Raw genomic sequence first — 22181 nt, 5'->3', positions numbered from 1 at the left:
AGTCACCGCGAATCACCCTAACATAGTTTCACCTGCTCGATCCGCCTCCTCACCAGCTCCGCTTAACAATGGCCAATAACCCGACACGCTCCGAGTTCAAAGTGTGGCAGTGGAACTGTAGGGGGTTTCGAAAAAAAGAAAGCACACCTCCAGCAGTTTCTAGCCTCCTCTGCTAATCTCCCAGCTGTCATTGCGCTTCAGGAAACTTCCCAGGTTATAATGTCTATCATACCAATAAGGTCTCCCGGCCCGATACGGCAATTCTTATGCAAAAGCACCTCACTGCCAATCACTCCCAATTCGACAGCGTCGATATAGAGCACGATTTTCTAGAAATTATTCCTCGCAAAAATAATGCATCTGGCCTTTAAATTCTCAATATCTATAGCCGTCCCCAAGATAAACATCAGTGCTTTGACTCCCTTTTCGCTCAAGCTATTGCCAATGCCACCCTTCACCCCCTCCTAATTACTGGAGATTTCAGCACACCCAATCATTTGTGGGGGCACTCCCTTTCTACTCCTAAGAGCAGAGCTCTATGGATCCACATGCAAGACCACAGACTCACATTACATAACGATATCGTTGCACCAACCAGGCTAGGCAACAGCGTAGCTAAGGACACTTCCCATGATTTTACGCTTACACACAGAATCCAACACGTAACATGGCACAACTCACAAGTTAACCTCGGTAGCGACCATTACATCATTATCATCAGACTACAATTCAAACACAAATCCTTTGGACCCAAATGCCCCAGCCTTATCAATTGGGACAATTTTCGAGAGGCCCGCCAGATATCAGCTCCCACAAACATTCAAGACATTTCAGAATGGGTTCAGCAACTACACTCAGACAACCAGATGCGCACTACCACTCTGCCCCCCGAAACCGCTCTCACTACGGTTGATTCCAAGCTTCTACACATGTGGGACGCCAAACAGTCTCTTCTCAAACGGTGAAAGAGGCAACAGTTCAACCGAAAACTAGGACCCAGAATTGCCAAATTAATCCTCCAGATCCAGGAGTACGCCATACAATTGGCCTGCCAGCAGTGGGGCCAGGCATGTGAAAGCATGCATGGCAACCTCGATAAAAAGCGCACATGGCAACTCTTGCGACGCTTATTAGACTCTATCACATCGCGCACACACCACAACCATAGCATAAACAAACTGCTACATGCATACAAAAACGATCTCAACGGATTCTTCGACGACCTCCGCCATAAACATCTGCCTCCCGCTCAGAAGTATGACATGCCAAAATATATTGGTGAAGCCAGCGATCTACTTTGCGCCGCTATCACGGAAGAAGAGGTTCGCCATGCCATCACCACCCTGCGCACAATGTCAGCACCAGGCTCCGACCTTAATAACAATAAAATATTCCGCAATCTAGACGACAACTCTGTCACAGCCATCACGGCGTACTTCAATCACTGCTTTGACACTGGCACCCTCCCTAGTTCGTGGAAAGATGCCAGGGTAATTTTTATCCCAAAGCCAAACAAACCACTCAACACTTCTAATCTCAGGCCTATATCATTAACCGCTTGTCTAAGTAAAACACTCGAACACGTCATCCTCAACCGACTCTAAATACATGGAAGACAACAATCTTTATCCATTAGAAATGGTAGGTTATCGAAAATCTCTCTTATGCCAAGATATCATGCTTCGAATGAAGCATGACATCATTACACCCAATAGCAGTCTAGATACGCAAGCAATTCTCAGTCTGGACCTCCCCGGAGCCCTCAATAACGTTTCACATTCCGCCATCCTCCGAGAGGTTAATCTCATTGCGGCTGGCGGAAAGACATATGACTACATACGTACTTTCTTATCCAACCGTACCGCAACGATACACATAGGCACAGAGCAATCCCTTTCGCTTTAGGTAGCTACGGCACGCCCCAAGGCTCAGAGCTGCCCCCTTTTCTTTTTAATCTTTCTATGATGCCGATGGTGCAAGCGTTGCGGTCTATTCCCGACCTCAAGTTTTCACTTTACGCCGATGACATCACCCTTTGGACGACTGGCGGCTCCGATGGAGATTCAAGACACTCTACAGGCCGCAGCAGACACCGTCGTGGCTCGTGCCGGGGCTATGAATCACATGGTCCCCTCAAAAATTCGAGCTACTTCTGCCATCCCCTCGGAGGGCTGGAAAACACATGTCTAGTGTGCAGGTCATCCTAAACCACATCCCCGTTACTAGAGTGGACAGGCTGCGGATGCTCGGTTTACACATTCAAAGCACCCGTCTCAACACCTATACCCTACATACACTCCACACCACAGTCGATCACACCCTGCGCCTTTTAGGGCGAGTCTCCAATAAACATGGTCGACTAAAAGAGGCCGAACTTCTCCGCTTAATCCAGGCCTTCGTTATCAGTAAGATTACATTCGCAACACCATATCTACATTTCCTTAAATCCGAATCAGATAAGATCGACACTCTTTAACGCAACATATATAAATTCGCTCTGGGGGTCCCCATACGTACCTCTACAGAATGGCTAATGCTTACTGAAACTTCCAAGACACTTACTGAACTCACAGAAGCCCACCTCACATCCCAATATAGCAGACTTTCTAACACCGCAACAGGTCGACACATTGTAGAAACTCTTTCTATCACTCTGGCACCCATCATCAAGACTACATACACAATTCCACATCACATACAGGAGAACCTCTGCATCCCCCACTTCCTAAAAACATGCACCCTGTACACCACAAACAGCGCAGGAGGCAGCGAACAAAGGCTCTCCAAAAACAATTCTCCACCTCAAAAGACGTGCTCTATGTTGATGCCGCCGAATATGGGAACATAAATCATTACGCAATATCAGTCATTCACTCTCACGGCCAGGTCGCTGCGGCCGCCTCCATTTCTGGCTCTTCCTCGGAGGAGGCGGAGGAAGCGGCCATTGCCCTGGCCCTCACAATCCGATATTCATCAGTTATCGTTAGCGACTCCAAAGCAGCCATACATAACTCCGGAGCGGGTACGATTTTTAACCCAGCCCTTTCTCTCCTCTTGGCTCATCCTTTCCATCCAACTGACATTATTCTGGACTCCCGCGTATGCGGGCCTTGCCAGAAACGAGGTGGCTCATGCCAGTGCCCGAGGATTTACAGTCCGGGCTCAGGCATCAGATGTGTCGGACCTCGCCATGGAGGAGGCGCCGTTTACAGCACGGGATCGACTTATTTACTGAAAAGATTTTGCGCCAAAAAACAACACACACAAGAGAGACGACGACACCACGGGCGCTACTTCAACTGTTTAATGAGGGTGAAAGCACTAGACATATATAGCCCTCCACAACACCGCGCATGCGTACAAGGGAACATGGAGTACAATGTTTTAAAAGAGTAGGCGCGATAGAAACTTCAGCTCAGCATCGTAAAGAAACACCGACGTATCACTAACACAGTTCGGGCCCGCTTTCTTGATGTAGAAGGCTTCCAACGTTCCACGTGATGTCTGATGCTTGCCTCTACCCAAAATCCTCGCATCGTGGAACCGTGAAAAACAATCGGTGCAAGCCCTGCAGTTATCCACAAGTCGCTCATCTTCATTATTCTTTATACCTTTTGCATGTTCCCTAATCCGGTCGCTGACACAACGCCCCGTCTGTCCCATGTAGGATTTCCCGCACGACAGAGCCATTTCATATATCACGTTTGTGGCACACTTTACGAAACGCTGAGCATGCTTCTTCTGACAGCCAGGCATTTGGCTTTCGCAAGTTATGCGACGGCTTAGCTGGGCAAGCTTTTGGGGAGCGCAGATTACCACCGGTACAATATACCACTTAGCCACTTTTTTCAGGCTGTGCGTAACTTTATGGATGTATGGGACCACTATAGGCCACTCTGTTTTCTTCGGCTCTACCCTACTAACACCAGCCTCCAACTTCTTCAAAAGCGTTTCAGCCACGGGGACCAAGACCGACTCAGGGAAGCCAGCTGCAACGAGCCTGCCCAATTGGTTGTCAAAACTTGCTTGCATCTCATGGACACACGACTTCCGGAGCGATGACTCAAGGCAGAGGTTGGCAATGCCTCTTTTCACTACCTTTGAGTGGGCCGAATTGTACGGCAAGAGCCCTTTTTGCGCACGAGGAGAGTAAGCCCAACAAATGTGCCCATCTGAAAACTTTAACTGTAAATCTAAAAACTGAAGCAAACCATTATCCGGTAGCTCATAAGTGAAACAAAACCCTTTCCCCAGGTTTCTAAAATCATATAAAACACTGCTCACTCTAACCTCATTCGAAACGGAGCACTGCTTGTTTAAAACCACTGAAAAGTCGTCCATGTAACGAAACAGTTAAAGGACCTTGTCATTAATAAAATGGTTAAAACGATCATGTAAAGAGCGATCGATAGATGATAAAAAGATATTGCGAAGTACAGAGGCTATGCAAGAGCCTATGCATATGCCTTTCTTCTGCAGGTAAAGTTGCTCGTCAAACAAGATAAAAGTACTTCGGAGATAAAATTCTAAAAGGACTAAAAAGTTATCAACAGTGATACCAGCGGCATTTTGGAAAACCACCGGGTCGCTCTCGTCTATGCAATCTTTAACAGAGGCAAACAGGTCCGGATAGGGCACTGAATAAAAAAGGTCTCCTACATCAACAGAAAAAGCATAATCTATATAATTCTTTTCTTCGAAAAAATGGGCTACTTCCCGTGAACTTTTTGTACGAAAGGTATCCAGGTACCAGCTGTAAGGTCGCTCTGATTGTTCGGGTTCTTAAGTCTCACGAATCGGCCTCGTGCTTTGTGTATAGAGAGGGGGTTCACTTCCCCCCATGTCAGCGGGGCGACAGTTGCTGTGTTATGTGGGGTCACAGGCAACGCGCAGGGTTGAGTGACGCGTCGCGGCAGGTGCCAGGTGGGCGAGTGCCGATTCCTGGAAGTCGGTATTGTGCGCACGATGTTGGCAGTCCGCCGACGGGTCACACAGACCAGCCTTTACAGGGTATTGTGGGTCTGGCGCCCGCGTGCGTGACTAATTGGAGGCGCAGCCGAGGTTAAGCAGGACTTAGCAACTCTGACCCCGTACCACATGCACTGAGCATGGACCTAATCCGCTACGCGTCCGGAACGTAATCGCCAGCCTTGTTGTTGGGTGCGACTGCCTGCGTGGTGTCGAAGGCCAGCTTACCGTGCACGCTGTAGGAATGCGGTGCACACGTAAAGAGTTCATTCAGACGACGGCGTCTTGGAAACACGCACTCGGAGAACTTTGTCTTGTAGACAATAAGTTTGAAGGACAAGGAGGGTCATCCGTCTCCCACACGGCCAAACTTTGAGTACAGCGGCACTTCGTGGTGCCGGTGCCCCTGCTTCCGAGACATTTGCGGCCTAGACGACGTTGGGATTTGAAACGGTCTACCGATAACTTGTTCGGGCCTGGCGTGTTTTGCTGAGCCCTCACTAACTACGGAGAAATGAGAGGGCAACGGAGTTTTGGCGAAGAAGGAAAAGAGCTTTGTTTTCCAATATGTTTATTTTTAAGAGTAAGCCCATCCCTGTGGGTTGTGGCTTAACAAACGGTTGACTCTGATTGGCAACTGAACCTGTGGGACGGGCCAACGGCCCTACCGCCTTTTCTTCTTTTATATTTGGGCTATAAAAATCGGGACGACAGGCTGTCCCTCAGACTTGGCTGAAATCAGGATTGCTGATAGATCAGTGAGCCTCCGTACTATGTACGTTAAAACGAGTCTGGGCTCTAACAGTCATTGAGACAGTAGAAGAGTGAGACTTTGTTTCTCAATTGTTCAAGTTTGTAATGTATTTGTTTTACCTGCCATGTATATAGAAAAGTTTGCCTATAAATATTCCTTGTACATCTGACCTCATCGTTTCCTGCCTGCGTTTGACCAACAACTGCCGATCATCGTCCGATAAGCTTCAAGTTCCAACGGTGAAGCGAGGACGGAGAACGAACGAAACATTACTGGCGCAGCCGACAGGATCGGCAAGCCCCACAACGAGCAACGAGCAGCGAGCCAGGCGCAAGGAATCAGAGGGCCACCAGCGAATTCCGCAAGGGTTGCAATTCATCTGGACAAGGACGTCAGGCGGCGCCCCCAGCAGCAACGGGTGAGCGGGATTCCTTGCGTTTTGTCTAGGTTGGCATGGCTGTTGTTCAGTGAGGTTAATGGTGTTCACGCGCAGAACAGCAAATGCGAGTGAGGCTAACGTAAACATTGATACGGCATCGGAACAAAGAGGGGGTCAGAGACAGCAGGAACTACAACGCATCGGAGAGACCGAGTCTGAAACGTCGGATACTGAAATGGATAGTGAGACGCAAGGAGCTTCGCAGGCTCCGAGCTTGACAGATCCAGAGGCCATGGCGGTGAGACGCCTGGAGCTGGAGCTGTAAAAGGTGCGCCTACAGCTAGAGTGCGAGCGCATTGCTCTAAGGAGAGTGGAGCTCGAGCAGTCGAGCAGGCCGCCTTCGGTGTCGGAAGGAAGCGATCGGCGCGGTGCCATCACGGATGGAATAGCACAATGTGCTAAAGTGCTTAAGGCATACCGGTTGCCGTGTGACGCTGACGTTCCGATATGGTTTGATGAGGTCGAAAAGTTGTTTACATCTTTTCAAGTACCGGCACATAGCCGGGTACATTTGATCATGCCTGCGCTGGCCGAGCGGGTCCGTTATCTGTTGCGTGGCCTTAATGACGAGGAATGTACAGATTATGAGACTGTAAAGAAGGCAGTATTAGATGAACTTAAGCTCACGCCAGCTAAATACTTGGAGAGGTTTGAAAAGGCATCTAAACGAAAGGAGGAAACTTGGGCTCAGTTCGCGTCCCGCGCGAGAACTTATGTGGCCTATTACCTTCAATCTCGAAATGCAAACACCTAAAAAGCTATGACGGAGCTTATGGTCGCTGACCGTATGAAAGCCAGTCTAAGCTCAGAAGCCCTTGAATATGTTCTTTTGCGGGAGGGCGAAGATTGGTTTAAGCCAGTGGAGGTGGCGAAAGTACTCGAGACTTTCGAGCAAGCTAAAGGGAAAGGACGAGCAACTAAGCCAGCCCCAACAGCCTCATTACCGCAGCACGCAAAACTAGCTAGCCCGCAGAGGACAAATTTAAAATGTCACGTGTGTCACATACACGGTCACCTAGCCAGAGACTGCCCAAACGCTTCAATTAAAGAACAGCCGGGGAATGCGCCGACTGTTCAAAAACAAAGGGTGCAGATGGTTGCTGTTGTAAGTGAAGAACCTCCACCAGAGCAAGAAAGGGTGCTAAGCGCTAGAGTACAAGTTGTAGCTCAAAATGCTAGTTCAGGGAGGTCAAAGCTGGATCTTATCCCTATCATGTGTGGGGATATTGCAACGGAAGCTGTGTTAGACACAGATAGTGAGATAACGGTCGTCCGTAAAAGTATGTTGCCCGTCGTTTTACAGGAGTCATCAGGAACAGTAAGACTCGAGTCGGCATTCGGAAAGACCATTCGAGCTAACCTAGCTACGCTGCCCGTAGGCATGCATCGCCCGGGGGCTGTGATACAACCGCAGAGGATCGAACTGGTGTGCGCGGTTACAGACGAACTTGCAAACGGGGTTGACTGCCTGCTGTCAAAGGAAGATTGGGAACTACTACGGGCGCAGGAAAAAGAGGAGTTTGGAGAGGAAAATATTCCGCGGGTAGGGGTCCGATCAGTCGAAATGGTCGATAACACTGAGCCGGACTGCGGTCTAAGTTTCGAAGAAACGACAGAGCAAATGCCTAAGTTGCAAGAGAATAGTTTCATACAAGATGTCACTGGGGTGCCCAGTCAGCGGGAGCTAGAACTAGCCGAGAGTGTAGCTGAGTTGACAGGCACCGAGTGCCAGAGCAAACATGCTCTAGTTTACAATAGGAGGGCACGGACTAAAGAATTTAATGTCGGGGACCAAGTACTCCTCTTTGACACAGGTTGGGCAACCAAGATAGCTGCCATAGAAGGTCTTGTGCCACCTCACACAAAGAAAGAGTTGCGAAGTCTGTTGGGGCTTTGTGGGCATTATCGGGACTATGTCTCAAACTACGCCGACGTGGCGAGCCCGCTTACAGCTTTGACAAGGCGAGGGGTTCCTAATTCAATTCCATGGTCGGAAGAAGCGCAGTGCGCGTTCGAAAGTCTGAAATTAGCTCTCTGTCAGGCTGTCGCCATGAACACGCCTGAACCTCATCAGCCGTACCGGCTATTCACTGATTGGTCGGCGACGGCGGCCGGTGCCTGTTTAGCTCAAATGTCAGCGGACGGAAAAGAAAAGCCGATCGCTTTTGCTAGCCATCGCTTTAACCCGACACAGGCGCGCTGGTCGACTACAGAGACAGAAGCCTTTGCTATTATTTGGGCACTCAAGAAATTTGACTACTGGCTTTTCGGAGCAGTGGTGAATGTTGTCTCTGATCATAACCCATTGTCATATTTGACAACCAGCACCCCGCAAGGGGCCAAGTTAGCAAGATTGGCGCTTTCACTACAGCGCTACAATGTAACGGTGCGTCACCGGAAAGGAACATGTAACGCCAATGCTGATGCATTGTCAAGGCTCTCGAATCGTTCATGGGAGCCAATCTAGTAAAGAGCAGAAAAGAAAGGATAGACAGAAACAGCCATGCCAGCTGGGACAGGCGTGAATGTTCCCGTTCACCCGAAGGATGTGTGCGTGGGACAGTTCAGCCTTGGTGGAACTTTCTGTGGCTGTTGTCGTCTATGTGTGTGAGGGTTATAAGACTGTGGACATACTATGTATATAACCTGCATATGTTACTTTGCTGCTGTTGTGCCGTGCAGTGCGTTGGGTGTTCCTGTAGATACATGAGTGTTTCTTTTGCATGCTCACTGTCAGGAATGTGTTGAGCTTTCGCCCTTTTCTTTTATCGCTGTGAGAAAATTGTTTTTATCCGCGGTCCTTTCAGTTCATTTTCCTGTTCCTTACGGACTCCGCAGCACCCGTGTGGGGCAGCGTATGTCAATTTTCTTTGACGTCGGAACCTTCAGAGCCTAAATCTTACGATACAGCGCCCTTTGGCTCTTGTAGTATAGCTGGGAACATTGTGAGCCCAGTATACTCTTTAGGAGGGACGTGTAAGGTCGCTCTGATTGTTTGGGTTCTTAAGTCTCACGAATCAGCCTCGTGCTTTGTGTATAGAGAGGGGGTTCACTTCCCCCCATGTCAGCGGGGCGACAGTTGCTGTGTTATGTGGGGTCACAGGAAACGCGCAGGGTTGGGTGACGCGTCGCGGCAGGTGCCAGTTGTGCGAGTGCCGATTCCTGGAAGTCGGTATTGTGCGCACGATGTTGGCAGTCCGCCGACGGGTCACACAGACCAGCCTTTACAGGGTATTGTGGGTCTGGCGCCCGCGTGCCTGACTAATTGGAGGCGCCGCCGAGGTTAAGCAGGACTTAGCAACTCTGACCCCGTACCACATGCACTGAGCATGGACCTAATCCGCTACGCGTCCGGAACGTAATCGCCAGCCTTGTTGTTGGGTGCGACTGCCTGCGTGGTGTCGAAGGCCAGCTTACCGTGCACGCTGTAGGAATGCGGTGCACACGTAAAGAGTTCATTCAGACGACGGCGTCTTGGAAACACGCACTCGGAGAACTTTGTCTTGTAGACAATAAGTTTGAAGGACAAGGAGGGTCATCCGTCTCCCACACGGCCAAACTTTGAGTACAGCGGCACTTCGTGGTGCCGGTGCCCCTGCTTCCGAGACATTTGCGGCCTAGACGACGTTGGGATTTGAAACGGTCTACCGATAACTTGTTCGGGCCTGGCGTGTTTTGCTGAGCCCTCACTAACTACGGAGAAATGAGAGGGCAACGGAGTTTTGGCGAAGAAGGAAAAGAGCTTTGTTTTCCAATATGTTTATTTTTAAGAGTAAGCCCATCCCTGTGGGTTGTGGCTTAACAAACGGTTGACTCTGATTGGCAACTGAACCTGTGGGACGGGCCAACGGCCCTACCGCCTTTTCTTCTTTGTATATTTGGGCTATAAAAATCGGGACGACAGGCTGTCCCTCAGACTTGGCTGAAATCAGGATTGCTGATAGATCAGTGAGCCTCCGTACTATGTACGTTAAAACGAGTCTGGGCTCTAACAGTCATTGAGACAGTAGAAGAGTGAGACTTTGTTTCTCAATTGTTCAAGTTTGTAATGTATTTGTTTTACCTGCCATGTACATAGAAAAGTTTGCCTATAAATATTCCTTGTACATCTGACCTCATCGTTTCCTGCCTGCGTTTGACCAACAACTGCCGATCATCGTCCGATAAGCTTCAAGTTCCAACGGTGAAGCGAGGACGGAGAACGAACGAAACATTACTCCAGCTTCACTCACAATGGTACGGAAGGGAGCTTCGGGTTTATGCGTTTTAACGGAAAACAAAACATTCAACGCCACCCTCTCACTCGTAGTTATATCTTTAGCTAGTCCTTGCAGATCTAGGCGCTTACAAAGGTCAATCGCTTTGCTCTTAATTCTCGTTTGAGCTTTTTTCACAATCACGAAGTTTTTGTTCACCGCCTGTGCTGCTTTCTCTCTATAGATGGTTTTAGGCAATGCTACGAAGCCGCCTATCTTATCTTTCTGCAAAAGGCAGAGATCATTATCCGTGAAGAAATTAACTAGAAAACGCAAAGGGGCTTTAGAGCAGTTCTGTTCAGTCCGCGTAACACTCTTGGCAAGACAGTTCACTCCGTCCAAAAGGCAGCGCTCCCGATCTTCTTGTGGGGCCTTTTTCGCCATAGCCCTGTTTAAGACCAGTTCGTGGGGTGGGACCGATGGCTTAAGTCCAAACTTAGGGCCTTTGCATAGCCCCTGTACTTTGCAATATCTTTTTATCATCTATCTATCGCTCTTTACACGATCGTTTTAACCATTTTATTAATGACAAAGTCCTTAAAGTGTTTCGTTACATGGACGACTTCTTAGTGATTTTAAACAAGCAGTGCTCCGCTTCGAATGAGGTTACAGTGAGCAGTGTTTAGATCATTTTAGAAACCTGGGGAAAGGGCTTTGTTTCACTTATGAGCTACCGGATAATGGTTTGCCTCAGTTTTTAGATTTACAGTTAAAGTTTTTACATGGTCACATTTGTTGGGCTTACTCTCCTCGTGCTCAAAAAGGGCTCTTGCCGTACAATTATGCCCACTGAAAGGTAGTGAAAAGAGGCATTGCCAACCTCTGCCTGAAGTCATCGCTCGGGAAGTCGTTTGTCCATGAGATGCAAGCAAGTTTTGACAACCAATTGGGCAGGCTCGTTGCAGCTGGCTTCCCTGAGTCGGTCTTGGTCCCCGTGGCAGAAACGCTTTTGAAGAAGTTGAAGGCTGGTGTTAGTAGGGTAGAGCCGAAGAAAAAGGAGTGCCCTATAGTAGTCCCATGCATCCATAAAGTCACGCACAGCCTGAAAAAAGTGGCTAACCGATATAATGTACCGGTATTGTTCTCCGCTCCCCAAAAGCTTGCCCAGCTAAGCCCTCGCATAACTTGCGAAGGCCAAATGCCTGGCTGTCAGAAGAAGCATGGTCAGCGTTTCGTAAAGTGTGCCACAAACGTGGTATATGAAATTTCTCTGTCCTGCGGGAAATCCTACATTGGACAGAGAGGGCGTTGTGTCAACGACCGACTTACGGAACATGCAAAACGTGTAAAGAATAATGAAGGTGAGTGACTTGTGGATCACTGCAGGTCTTGCACCGATTGTTTTCCACGGTTCCGCGATGCGAGGATTTTGGGTAGAGGCAAGCATCAGACATCACGTGAAACATTGGAAGCCTTCTACATCAAGAAAGCGGGTCCGAACTTTATTAGTGATACGTCGGTGTTTCTTTACGATGCTGAGCTGAAGTTTCTATCGCACCTACTCTGATAAAACATTGTACTCCATGTTCCCTTGTACGCATGAGCGGTGTTGTGGGGGGCTGTATATGTCGAGTGCTTTCACCCTCATTAAACAGTTGAAGTAGCGCCCGTGGTGTCGTCGTCTTTTTTGTGTGTATTGTTTTTGGTGCAAAATCTTTTCAGCATGCAAGATCACTAACTAGCCCAGCACTTAGCTCTTCTATCGACTTACTACTTACCACGACATCTGCACACGCTACCGATTAGACCGCTGAACCTTTCCGCCATTCATGGGCAAATCCCCGTGTAGGTGTGAAGTTCTGTGGCGACAGCTGCAGACTCGCACATTTCCGTCCCCTTACCTCCTCCACTCCATTCATGCCGCCATTTACTTTTCTCCCTCTTGTAAAATCTGTGCCTGTCCCAAAGCAGACTTAAACCACATCATGTGGGGGTGCTCTAAGTTTCTCCCTTTCCTCAAGCAATTCATATCTAGTGAGGAGCAGTGGGAGGCCGCCTTGCGCAGCTCCAGGCCTGTTCTTCAGGAGGCCATCCTGGAGTGGGCTGAGAGGATAAAGGAGGCCTACTTCAAGTAGTTCCTCCCCCCACCCTCTATTCCATTGTCCCCTTCCCTTTAAAGAGGGATAAATAAAGTTGTTCGTCATCATCATCATCATCATCACGAACATCTAGTTGGGTATAAGCAAATAAAAGAAAGAACTTTGGCATTAAACGTCAGCCGTCTTTTTAAACATGATAGCCAACAAATCATATGCTGAGGCACACGCTCTTATTCTTCCTAATTTGCAACCTAAAAACTGTGTTTCCGAGTCAGTTCTCGATTAGATCTCCTTTTTCTGTCGTTCGTAATTGTGCACTGTTCATGGTGATTAATAGTGAGTTACGGCCCAAGGTCCACAAAAGGCCGAAGAGCGCCAAAAGATGGTATGCTGTATTCAATTTAGTGGTCAATGTCAGTGCTATATACAACATGTCTGATAAGTGATTTAATAAAATTCCTGTAGAATACGTGCAATATAGTTTAAATAAAATTAAGACAGTGATTTATGGGACGTAGACTGATACATTGGACGAAAATAAAGATATGTTACGAAAAGGTGATGTACTAAATATGTGACTATCAGGATCGCTACTCCCTAATCAGGGCCCTTCTAGAGTAAGAGCCTAGAGGCGTGCGCTGTACCAAACCACGCTATCGGAAGAGTGGCTTCTCGAGAGAGGCCGCGCTTCCTTTTTTCGGTGGTTTGATCTATATCGGGCAAACAGGTTGTGGCCTAAATGTCAGACAAAGAGAGCCTAATAGCTCTCTGAGGGGATGTGCATACTCGCATTTGTCACTTCATTACCGTGATTGCAGTTGCAAACGCTTTTTCAAAATACCACTATTTTGTTTAAACACCAAGGTAAAGTGACAAGGGATATTGTGGAAGTCTTCCATATTAATTAAAAAGAAAGGTTCCGTGTGCATTAGTCAACCGTCTTTATCGTTACTCGAGTGTCACATTTAACTGTTATATGTGGCTTGGGCATACATGCGTGTTTTTTTGTACTAATCATAACTATACGCACTTCACGTGCCACTGTTCTGTAAATAATTTGAACTACTCAATAGAAAATTGTGAAGGAGAGGGCTGCCATTATGCCACTTATTGCTGATGACGTTTTGTTTGCAAACATTCTGATGCGCAATGCTTATATACGTATATACAGTTTTGCTTTTTCAATAAACTTCAAGTTGCGAGTTCAACGCCGTGTTTGTCGTTCTGCTTCGTCCTTGTAGCTTGCGCTGCCACTTATCACAAAGAAAAATAGGTGACTGCGTAAAGAACGCGGTAGCGTCGGTTGTCGCAGATAAAGATATGGGAACGAGCACGGACAGTTAAGGTGGTATGTCCGTATTCGATACCCACTGGCCTTGGCGGCGTTATTTGCAGAACGGTCAGGCAACGCGGAATCGCAGAGCGAGAAGAGCCCAACTTCTGCCCCGGCAAAGTCGATAACGACACGATGGCGACAAGAAGTCCCAGCAGAGGATGATGTCATGTGAGCATGAAGACAGCACGAGAAATTCGATGACATAGGCGATGGTGTGACTGACCACCCTGTTGGTGCATGCAGCCAGCAGTGCTATGTGGTGCGTGCTTGCGGTGTGAATAGCATACCAGACAGCCGCATGATGACCTTATGAGGTTTGCGGCAAAGCTTCTTGTCTACGGCAGAAATCTTAGCCCACGTACCAATAAGCTCACTTGTGGTGGATCTATGAATGACAACGTCCACTAACGTGCGTAGTTATTCTGCAGGAATTGCGGAGATCGCAAAGCTTGCACTTCGTGCCTGCATGAACTAGTTACCCTCGATCGCTGTATGCCAACGACCTAAGAAAGAAAGCGAGCGATGGCGTGTTGACGGGAAACGATGTTCGCCTAGATGGCGTCGAGTAGACAGCGAGTGTGTTTGGAACATGACAACGTTGTGTATGTCGGCGTATCCAGGCGTTGCGGTAACCTGATCAGGAGGCGCCATGTGCGAATGCAGAAGCATGGGACACGGCTAACGAAACACACGCGAAGCAAATGTGCCAGTTGTCGCGCGTGCGCCACAGGTTTTGGGCGATCTTGTTTCGAGCTGGAATCCGAGGCAACGCCGGGGGGGGGGGGGGGAGGGGATGGGAAGGTCGTTTAGAGGCGCATAGCCGCTTGAAACGCGAATACCGGTGGCATGGGTCCTACTGCGAGTGCGGTGTAGGTGAGAGGTACACCCACGGGAGGGCAGTGGTGATCGAACGTTAGCGAGGGGGCAAGTTCGTGGCGAATTACGTTCTTGATTGGACCAGCCAGAAATGAATCTAGCCGTGGAAGTTGATCGCTGAGATGCAGCGCAGACAGTTAGCGCGCCAGCTGTTCAAGAATAAAGTCCGTGAACTGGCTGGACAACGATGAACCGGTCGCGAGGCTCGAGCCAAGTGTCTGGCCCGAGAGGGAGTCAATACATAAGACAGCGCTGCGTGCAAGGACCCTTTGTCGACGCAGTTCAACAAAGCTTTGGCAGAGAGTGACGACACAATGAAAGGGGTTGGGTTCCACGCGAGAAGCATTTGAAATTCGTCGTCCTCGATGCCTTTGTGGATATATTAGACAGTGTACTCCTCACTGATGGAGGAATTGAATTGGACGCGAATGTCCACAACATGCACTATGCACCTTGTGTGGGTCTCACATCGTTATTGAGCGCGTTGGCGTAAGCGCTATTCCGCGCGGAGTTTTCGTAGAACCGAGAGCTACAGGACTGCCGCGAGCCCTGACTTGAAGGTGGACCAGATTTGAATTTCACGTTCACGATTCGCAACGTCAGCACGATAAAATATGACTTTGTTTAGCTTCGTTTCATGCTCCCACTTGATGTTAGCCCTGGCTTGCTTGTAAGTAGAGTCAATCTTCCACATCAGTTTCGCCTGTTCCCCTGAAGAGAAAAGGGTTCCGCTGCCGGTGGACAGCACCGCACATGATGGGAGTGGCGTGAGGTTCTGGCCGATTTTCAATAGAGTCGGTAGTGGTGGCGGTTGAAGCAAAAGGCACTGTTCGGCTGCGGAGTTCCAGCATGAGGCTTGGGATCGCAGCAACCTCCACCAGATATTGTTGAGTGAATTATTTAGGCAACAGAGCAGCAACAATATTTGCGGCGGTACTGGCCAAGCAGGAGCACTGATTTAGTAAACGGGGACAGGTCCAATGCACCGTTGATTGCTTTTTTACTACAGTTACTTTGCTATTAGTAAACAAGGAATACTTCTCAAATCACCTGTGAACAATCTACGTCCTATACTGGTAACTACAGGCTCGCTCTCTCACCCGGGTCGCAGTCCCCACGTGAGGCACCACTACTGCAAACGCTGTCATCAGCGCACCGCTGCCGAATTCTGCGAGGTGAGGTATGGAGGGGCGGGAAAACAGATAAAGCACAGGTTTGTAACTTTGTGATCCGTGTTTGTCAACATTTCACGGGGATCACTCGAAATAGAACTTCAACATCAAAAATAAGTAAAGAAATAATTTTTAATTCATCATACACAATAGAACTTGAACATCAGAAATAAGTAAAAAAATAATTTTTAATTTATTTCTTTGAGCGCAACTCCATGGCTTAACGCTGTGAATTCTTGGACGTCTCCAAATGTATGAGCTGTTTGTCATCAGTTTTTTTTATCAACTCCTTACCGCATACCTGATCTTTCCCGTAGCCCCAATATTGTTTATCCTTGACATATTTATTTTATTTGTTACCACTTAGCTCCACATGGCGAATAGACGGTATAAAAAACAATATAGCGTGGTATATTCTTTACAATGAACATAAAGGTAGTGATACTAGAAAATTTATGTAAATCCTACAGTAGTCGCTTACCTAGAAGATGTGTCACCCAGACCGCTTGTGTTTTACTCAGGTCTACGTTCGGGGAGACAATGTCCACGTAGAATGTGGCAGCATGTGAGTTCACCACTGACGAAACCGTGCTGGAAGGAGGGAACAGAGCATTGTTGCAGCGAAGGTAGTGATGCTCGTGCCTTCATTGTCCACGACCCGAGATCTAGATTATACGACATCTAGATTATAGCACGAAGTTTCCACGTAGATTTGCCATATTTTGATATTAGTGCGGGTTTTTTAATTTTAGTGGCGATTGAGCAATTTGTGGTTCTAGTGACAGAGTACCGCACGGGATTGAAGGACTAAAAAGCAAGGCTAACATACATCTACATATTTTAGAGACATTCATGAAACTCGAACGCCGATTACCCATAGTTTTGCAGTCACACGGAAATTTTCGGTCGGGTGCTTTTGTAAAAGTAGTGCGCGTCACTCAGGGTATTGCTTGAGATCTCGTTTACTTATTTATTGAAATCGCCCGAGTGCCCTTGTAGCAGGATGCGTTCAGAACACCTCAGACATGGCCAAACATTTGGTGAGCTTACTTAGTGCATGTAGAAAGCTGTACATCAACAGTCTTGCTTCAACTTCCCGTTAACATTTGCCTTCACTTCTCCTGCGATTCTTCCCTTGCTTGACATTTTCTCATGTGAGTTTGCGCCCTCTGGACGTCCTAGCGGCTTTTGGCTGCCTAGCAGTGCCAGAGTAGACTTCTTCTCTTTGTTTTGTTCATTTTAAGCCTTCGTTTCTAGCTGCATATTGACCAAGGCAGGGCAGGATATACCGAAGTAGGCATTGTGCTACGCCATGTTTCTATCATGCAGCAAGCGTTAATTGCTGTAGACGTGATCTTCATAAGTAGTAACGTTAGTTTTGCCATTGTTACGCTAGCTAACTAGCAATGCACCTCCGGAAAATAATAGCGCTGAGGACGTCAAGCCTAAAGCGGCCAGAAAACAAACGTTACGTGGTCGGCTTGGTAGACAGGTTCCACTGACAATGGCAATCGCAAACAAACTAATTTCTTAAGAAGAATGTTGGACGTGTTCAAAGTGTTTTGAATGATTTGTAAGAGACTTTCAGTTGTAGCGGGAGTTAAAAGATTCTGCAGGTACCTCCATGGCGGTTGTAAATATAACAGAATAACCCGGATGCATGAACGAGAGGGCGAGGAGTAGGCAAAAAAGGAGATCGAACAAATGCTTTAGTGGCTCAACCCTATCCCCTGCCATCAATTCCCAACACTAAAGTGGCCAAAAGAGGCAAATAAATCTATTCACGTTACAAAAATTTAGCAATGAGCTAAATCATAGAGTTTTAGACTTAGAAAGCGAAGGCTGTTGTAATATACTGATTTTCTTGCTCAAATATATGCCTTTGTGTCGTTCACCACTCAATTTTTGCTGATCCTGGGGCGCTATAACGTAAAGCTGTTCGGGACGTTTGTTTTTCAATTGTGCAATAAGTCCTCAACCATTAGCCAAAATATTTTCGAATCACCCACACATCGCCTGTCTGTAACGCGACGTCACCAAAACCACGAAAGCACCTCATCCAATCAGATGTATGCAGGATGATTATGCATGATTAGAACAAACGAAATAAAGATAACTATACCTGATTCGAAGCCTATTTCACAGTTAGCCCTCCGCCATGATCAAACCCTTTCGGACTCCGCACACTTCGCCTGTCCGTTAGGCGATGTCAAAAAACCGCCAAAATTCACCGTGTCATAGTGACGCGTACGCCCTAAAGAACCATTAGTCGAACAAAAAAGTTGTTTTTTTTTTCTTAATAGCTGCAGGCTTCCCCATTCCGAAATAAACAGAAGATGGCTGCCCGCCGATCGCTCTGGCAATGGTTACTCGGAGTTGCCAGGGAGCACGGATTTATTTGCGTGTAATACAGAGTGACATTCACATAAGCATTCTCACGTGATTGGAATGTGAAAGCATTAGGACTTTTCTAAGTTATAAGCCTATACTAAAGTTCGACACTAATCCACTTTGCTTTAATTTGTACCAGCCTTAGTGCACCTTTGTCCATATCAACCCACCTTATTTCACCTTATTCCATTTTAGTCCACCTTAATCCAATTTTGGAAGTGGGCCACTGTATCCGTCCGTCCCCGTGGCTTTTCACCGTGGGATTTCGTAGTGCGAGCCGCAGAATGACTAGCGCTGGAATGTGGCTTAAGCACTCGGTCACATGGGTTTTGGTACTGTCGGATGATTACAGCGGACACTGGATTTTCCGCTTCATGGGGCATATAATACCCTCGCATTAAAAATTTTGGAGTGGCAGTATAAGGTTATGGAGCCCTTTCGGCATATAGATGCCGTCACTGTGCCAAATCTTCTTTGCATAGGACCCTTTCTGGCTGTATTTTTAGTTTTTCTCTCCACGCCACCGCAATTTTCGACCAGCCACCGCAAGCTAAGCGGAAGCAGACCAATCACAGACGCTGGAACTACCCTCTTCATCCGGTTATTACTTTCCCTGTACTGGCTGGACATCAGCGATACCCTCTAAACATGAGCTTGCTCCACTCCTCTAGTCAGCCAGTTAGATAACAAAAGCTGGTCTATATAGGCTATGGTCTTCGCTTTGGAAGCAAAAAAAGTGACTAGTAAACGAGGAGCACGTTTGATTGGGCTTTTTAAACAAAACTGCGGTTTACCGCCCGATGTCAAGAGGTTAATGCCAAGAGATTAAATAGACATAGACTGGAACAGCTTAACGTTGCTTCAGATGCTCTCGTTTAACTAGAGCATCTGGTAATGGCGGTGGCGGAGTCGTACTGGCAGTCATGGTGAGCCCGAGAAGGAAATGCACTAGAAAAATTTGTTACATTAATCCCGCGGTCCGTGATTTGCCTGGGCGCGCAATGGGCCCAATTTTTGTTAATCACAATGATAAGAAGCCCACAGCTCATGAAGCCAATTATAACACAGGCGAATGGATCGGTATTGTCATTTGAAGTGTAGAATGATAAACGCGAATGAAAGTGGTCGAAAAACCAACTTGCCGCCGGTGGGAGCCGAACCAACAACTTTCGCATTACGCAAGAAACCTCACGTCTCCTTCGTTATCTTAAGGAAGTCCTTAATATTTATTGCATACGGTACCTGATGGACGCTCCCACGAGACCGGAGAGAAATAGCCCTCGGAGACCGGCGACGTTCGCTAGGCTTTCACCTACGTAGAAGGGAACCAACTGGAAAAAGTTAAACGAGCAACGCCATAAGCAACTCTTTCTCGTAAGAGCGAAGTTGTTACGCAGAACTCCAGGGTGTTCAAGACGCACTTAAGTTACGTTACAATTTAAGTGCCAAACCGAGGGCAAAGAAATTTCAGTCTGACTGATTTTATTGTGCATGAGAATTGTGATGCTATCCAAGGAATCTTAGAAAAGCTCTAAGAATAGCAATTGTCCAAATTTCATAAAACCAGCCTCTGAACGACTCCTAAGCAGACGACGTGCGCAATTGCTGAGCAGCATATAAAGTGTAAATTCAAGCACGTCACCAACCATAATTGTTGTTCTTCTCGCTGGCAGCCGGGCGCTGCTCCTTATCTTGAAAGCCATACCCGAGGTACTACGCAGCTTTTTAATGTTCTCGGTCATTGCGTCACTTCCGGCGCGCGGTGATGGCGCTTCAGTCAGCCTCAATATATAAACATCTATAATTGCGAGTTTTTTTTAAATCATTCGCTCGTATAACGAACGTAAAATTTTGCGTGGAGGCTGCTGCGTATCTACGCTACCCATAATTAGGCTTTTTACGTGGTCAAAAGCTTTGCTGGTGTTGCTCTTTAAGGCAAGCTCGAAAACTGCAGGTTACATATTCTAAAGAGGTCAGTCTTAACGTAGGCGGCAGTAAGTAACGCCCACTCGCAGCCATTTAAGAGAGAGAAACGGGGTGGCAAAGACAGGGAGATGCTCAGAAGTAGGCAAGGGATAAACAGCACACAAAAGGAAATAGGAATCACGCAAGTACTCCACCCAAGCGACTTCTGGGAACTTTCATAAACACAGGCCAGCACAAGAAAATGCCACAGCACTCGAGACGTGACACTGACACCTAAGCACAGTGGCGTGTCCACAAAATTCGGAAATGGGTATGGTATGGAGAACTTTATTTAGGTCCTGAGGGATCATTCTGGGACTTATGCGGGCCGCTCCCACGTCGGTACAGAGAGGCCGAGCCCCTCTGCCGGAAATGGGTGTTACGATTAGGTTTCCTTTAACCGTAATAGACTTTCATCGGCCGACAAAATGCAAATTATGTTTTTAAAAGCACTGTAGGAGTTGAAACTGATTTATTGAAGTTTATTAGCTGATGTTGATAACGAACATGTAACCGCAGGGCTAGTAACACCTGCGGCCATTTCACGTGATAAGAAACTGCAGTTAGAATGCAGGCTTGTGTACAGCGTGACTCGCTGAGCTGGCTTAGACACAGAGGGACTGGCACAAGGCCATAACTTGTGTTGGCCAATTGCTGCCTAGAGTGTAATTCCGTACTGAGCAAGTCAGTTAGCGCAAGGTTGCTTTAACCAACTCTTGCTAGAACTATGACGCGATCACAAAATTGTGCAGCTTATCCGCTACAGGATGAAAGTGTCCTAGACCACCTGTCGCCGTCGTGGGGTTCGCTGTGCGCCTGCGCACAACCTTAGGGGTAAAATTGAAACGCGATACTCCAGCTATCACTGATCACAAACTTAGCGCTTGCATTTTGCATTTTGTATAGAATGGTATGCAGCATCTCTTAATAGGGCGGCCTCACAGGTAGAAGTCAGGGTCAAAATTCCTAGCCTCTGATAATGTACGCAAAGTAAATAAGGAAACGCAAGCCGCACGCTCATGACCAACTGAATTATGTGTATCTGCTTCAGCTTCCTTGAATGCCCCATAGAAACTGAAATTTTATAACAGACACGCAAGCTTTTTTTTTCAAATACGGTATGAAGATTGAAATTCTTGCTCACCGACAACAATACAGCCTTGCTAGCAACTGGTACGAAAGCTTATTTGAATTTTTTTATTTGTTTATTTGTTCTGTAATAACTACTGCACATATCGATTATTTTCGTAAATTCCTATGACCTTTATAGACCGACGTAAGAGCGCGTATTGTGCAAAATAATTTTCGATTTCCTTTTCTCGCTCTTCGCCATGAAATTAGGCCTTTGTTACCGCAAATACAGGCCAACCGCTGCGACCTATGACAAAAAATCTAATTTTATCAAATGATAAGAATATTCTCACCTAATAAGGCCCCCGCGTATATTTTGAAGTTATTTCGGGACCATAAAAACCAACAACGGCCTGTCCACTGTTTACGCGATAAATGGCTGGGTAAACAGGAGCAACGCTTTCTGTTAGAAGTCGCGCGATTTTGCGTCTCACTGGCTATAATAAGTTCGCTCGTAGTTGATACCCTAAAATATAGGCCCTACGAGAGAAACGGCTCACCTGGTCATAACGCGTGATGGCTCCTGTCAGCATTGGATCGCAGTCCCTGTACCAGTAGGTCAGCGCCAGGCCCGTGAGCGACGTTGACAAGATGAAGAACGCCAACATGGAGGTGCCGGCCCATACGACTCTGCCAACAGCAGCCCGCAAGTAGACGCATATATCTCAAATCTGAAACTCACTTCCGGCATCAAGTAGCTAGCATACGCGTCCTGTGTTTGGTGTTGTGGGAAGTTTGGGAGGTGGGGCAACACACATCTGCCCACCCCACGCGCTGGCCCCATTGGTTCACTCAAAGTTAATGCCTAAGTTATGCATATGAGTTTCTGCAGAAAGCTGTTGCGATTTAGCGAT

General features: G+C 47.4%; 1 protein-coding gene across 1 annotated transcript in view; it reads right to left on the bottom strand.

The window, feature by feature from the left end:
* LOC135908332 (putative sodium-dependent multivitamin transporter) overlaps positions 1–22181 on the bottom strand; it is a 74111-nt gene that overhangs the window by 37562 nt on the left and 14368 nt on the right. Inside the window, exons 3-6 of the mRNA XM_065440089.1 lie at positions 21828–21957; positions 19474–19562; positions 16322–16431; positions 15769–15836 (exon numbers count right to left, since the gene is read on the bottom strand). Coding sequence (XP_065296161.1) covers positions 15769–15836; positions 16322–16431; positions 19474–19562; positions 21828–21957 — 397 coding nt within the window. The remainder of the gene's footprint in view (positions 1–15768; positions 15837–16321; positions 16432–19473; positions 19563–21827; positions 21958–22181) is intronic.

The sequence above is a fragment of the Dermacentor albipictus genome, chromosome 6 (assembly GCF_038994185.2).
Source record: "Dermacentor albipictus isolate Rhodes 1998 colony chromosome 6, USDA_Dalb.pri_finalv2, whole genome shotgun sequence".
NCBI lineage: Eukaryota > Metazoa > Arthropoda > Arachnida > Ixodida > Ixodidae > Dermacentor > Dermacentor albipictus.
This window is presented reverse-complemented; position numbering and strand designations above follow the sequence as displayed.